We start from the raw sequence: 3,986 nt of genomic DNA, 5'->3' as shown, positions 1-3,986 counted from the left end.
TCTTTTTGAGACAGGATCTCCCTGTAGCCCCAGCTGTCCTGGAACTCACTATGTAGACCAGGCTGGCCTTGAACTCACAGAGATCCGCCTGCCTCTGCCTCCCGAGTGCTGGGATTAAAGGCGTGCACCACCACGCCAGGCTCACATTAGGATTTTTTTAGCAGGTTTGTAATAAAATATTAGGGAGAAATACTTTAAATTTTTTTAATTTAATGCAAAAAGGTAAGGCTGATATAGAAATCTAACACTGAACAACAAAGACCAAACAAACTTGTTTTAAAATGTGCAAAGAGCCAGGCATGGTGGAGCACACCTTTAGTCTCAGTACTCAGGAAGCAGACATAGGTGGATCTCTATGAGTTTGAAGCCAGCCTGGTCTGCACAGTAAAGCCCTGTCTAGAAAAAAAAGAAGTACAAAGAATTGAAGTAGATATTTCTCCAAAGAAGATATACAAATGTACAGTAAAAACAAGAAGGGGCTGGAGAGATGGCTCAACAGTTAAGAACACTGGCTGTTCTTGCAGAAGACCCGGGTTTGAATCCCAGCACTCCTGTGGCAGCTAACAACTGTCCATAACTCCAGTTCCAGGGGATCTGACGGCCTCTTCTGTCCTCCATGGGCATTGCACAACATGGAAGCACTTACCTACATGCAGGCAATACACACATAAACAAATAAGCCAGGCATGGTGGTACATGCCTTTAATCCCAGCACTCAGGAGGCAGAGGCAGACAGATCTCTGTGAGTTCAAGGCCAGCCTGGTCTCCATTAGCGAATCCAGGTCAGCTGTGGCTACACAGAGACCTTGTCTCAAAAAAACCAAAAATAATAATAATAATAATAATAACTAAAATTTTTTAAAAAAGAAAAGATACTCATCATCACTAATTATCAGCAAAATGTAACTACCAACAGGACAAGGGTGAGCTGAGTAGTAAAGCTTCACATAGTTGTTGTGAGACCTTGGGCTTGATACCCACTACAAAAAAAAATTTTTTAAACCCAGATGTGAGCTGGGTGTGGTGGTACACACCTTTAATCCCAGCAGAGGCAGAGGCAGGTGGATCTCTGAGAGATCAAGGCCAGGGTGGGCTACACATCAAGTTCCAGGCCAGCTGTGACTACAAGACAGATGTGGTGGCCTACATGTGTAATCCCAGCACTACTAAATAAAGATGGAAGATGGAGATGGGGATGGGAGAATCAGCAAGAAGTTCCCAAGCCATCTAGCCTGGAGTAGCAATGCAGCATCAGAAACAAGAGAGACCCTGCCTCAACAAGGTGGGAAGAGAGAACCAACTCCTCAAAGTTGTCCTCTGACCTCCACAAGCACACCATGGCATATGTGCACACATGTATACAAACACACACAATAAATTAAATAACTTTTTTATTTGAATCACCCCATATCTAACAATTCCACTTCTGGATATATACCCAGGAGAATTAAAAGGCAGAGCTGAAAGACAGCTGAACACCCATGTTCACAGCTGAACAGCCATGTTCACAGCGCATTAATCACACAGACACTACCCAAGTTATCCAAGCATTCTCTGACGGATGAATGGGTAAGCAAAATGGAGCATAACCATGTTATGGAATATTGCTCAGTCTTAAAAAGGAAGGAAATTCTCCAATATTATACCACATAAGTGAACTTTAGAACATTCTAGGCTAACAAGTCAGTCACAAAAAGACAAAGGGTATACTTATACATAGAATAGTCAAAATCATAAAAAAAAGTTGAGCATGGTAGCACACACCTTTAATTCCAGCACTTGGGAGGCAGAGGCAGGCAGATCTTTGTGAGTTCCAGACCAGCCTGGTCCACATAGCAAGTTCCAAGCCAGTACATTCCTACACACAAAATAAAAAGAATAAATAAGTAAAAAAAAAAGTCAAAAGAGGGGTTGGAGAGATAGCTCAGCAGTTAAGAGCACTAGCTGCTCTTGGAGAGGACCTAGGTTCAGTTCCCAACACCCACATGGCAGCTAACAGCCATCTGTAATTCCAGTTCTGGGTGATGTGACACCCTCTTCTGGCCTCTGTGGGCATTGCATGACATAGGTGCACTTACATACATGCAGACAAAACACACACATAAAATGAAAATAGATAAGTTTTTAAATTTAATCATAAAATCAGCAATAGAATGATAGTCATCAAGGGCTAAGGGGCAGGAAAAATGAAGAACTATTGTTTAAAGTGTGGAAATTTTCAGTTTTATAACATGAAAAGACAGTTGTACACATTATGAGTACATTAATATCACTAAATTGTATACTTAAAATGATTAATGGAGTAAATTTGGGGGGGCTTTTTGAGACAGGGTCTTCCTGTAATCCCAGGTGGCCTGGAACTCACTATGTAGACCAGGCTAGCCTTGAACTCACAGAGCTCCACCTGCCTCTACCTCCGGAGTGCTGGGATTAAAGGCATGCACTACCACGCCTGGTTTATGTTATATGTGTTACCACATAAGCCTGATGATCCAAGCACCATCCCTGGAACCCACGGATGCAGTGGCCCACATCTGTGATTCCAGCACTCCCAGGGAGATGGAAGATGGAGACAGGAGAGTCAGCATAGAGCACACAGGTCAGCTTGGTTGGTTGGTGTACACCGTACAGCAGAAACAAGGACCTGCCTCAAGGAAAGAACCATGCTCCGAAAGCTGTCCTCTGACCTCCACACCTACGCCTTGGTTACATGCATGTGTGAGCATGCACACAAAAATATGTAAATAAATAATCAAAAATCTGAGAAAAGTTATGGCTCAATAAATTGAAGCCATTCATAATCCATCACCAAATATAATTTTGGCATTTGATGTATAATATCCTAAATTTTCATTCGTATATAATAATAATAATATTTATATGTAAGTTTATGTTTTTATTTTGAAACAGGATCTCATGTAACCCAGGCTGGCCTAGAACTCAATATATAGGTGAAAATGACCTTGAACTTCTGATCAGCCTGCCTCTTCCTCCCAAGTGCTGGGGTTACAGGCATGTGCTACCACATCTAGTTTATGTGTCCTTTGAAAGAAAAATATGATAGTCTATATATCATTCATTAACAATAGAGCTTAGACATCTTTACATATGTCTCCCCCACTTTCCTTTAAGAACTAGTATTGAACAACACAAATGAACATCTCCTAAGGAAAGCACAGCCTCAAAGACCACCCCAATGCTGTGGACTTGGACTACAGAGAACTCACCCGAAACTCCATGACATCCACAAATGACTGGTAGTAATTGATGAGGAATCTAACTATCTCAGCTTTCTCACGATGAACTTGTCCTAAATGTTGCTGAGAGAAACACAAACAAAACAAAATATGTAAAATTAAAAAGTGTTTGATCAAAGTGAAAAAATAGAGGTGATGCCCAAACATTCATAAAAGGATGAGATCTGCTGCAGAAGCTCGGAAACTTCCCAGGGTTCTCCAGTCCCTAAATAGACTCTTGAGGTAGGATGCATGTATGTGATTTGGACCAGATTCAGAGGGATGAATGAAAGGGAATTTCACATTTCCTTTCAGCTGCAGAGGTTTACGCTCTACATTAAGTCCAAAGAAGCAGGGTAAAAAGATGTTGTGGATAGATGGGTGAGAAATCTAGGTTTAGCACACAGGGAGAAGTGTAGGATATGCCACTAGATGCAGAGCCCTGAGATCAGCAGCAAAGAAACACTGTTGGAAACAAGGAGGCAGCAAACAGTGCTCTCTGCCCAGGAATAGCTCGGCCCACCTCTACAAGCCCCTGTGGTCATCTCTGTGAGACGGAGGCCCACCTGGTCTACTAGCAAGTTTCAGGCCAGCTGTAGCTACAGAGAGACCTTGTCTTAAAAAGACCAAGAAAGAAAGAGGGATGGAAGGAGAGAGAGGGAGAGAGGGAGAGAGGGAGAGGGGGAGAGAGAGAGAGAGAGAGAGAGAGAGAGAGAGAGAGAGAGAGAGAGAGAACCACCCGGGGGGCTC

General features: G+C 42.6%; 1 protein-coding gene across 1 annotated transcript in view; it reads right to left on the bottom strand.

The window, feature by feature from the left end:
• Nucleotides 1-3,986, bottom strand: part of Nckap1l (NCK associated protein 1 like) — a 52,431-nt gene that overhangs the window by 46,781 nt on the left and 1,664 nt on the right. The window contains exon 3 of the mRNA XM_008839224.3: nucleotides 3,228-3,320. Within this exon, the coding sequence (XP_008837446.1) occupies nucleotides 3,228-3,320 (93 nt within the window). The remainder of the gene's footprint in view (nucleotides 1-3,227; nucleotides 3,321-3,986) is intronic.

Source organism: Nannospalax galili, unplaced genomic scaffold (genome assembly GCF_000622305.1).
Source record: "Nannospalax galili isolate Female #2095 unplaced genomic scaffold, S.galili_v1.0 scaffold251, whole genome shotgun sequence".
In the NCBI taxonomy this organism is placed as follows: domain Eukaryota; kingdom Metazoa; phylum Chordata; class Mammalia; order Rodentia; family Spalacidae; genus Nannospalax; species Nannospalax galili.
The sequence above is the reverse complement of the archived record's forward strand: the minus strand, read 5'-3'. Positions and strand labels throughout refer to the sequence as shown.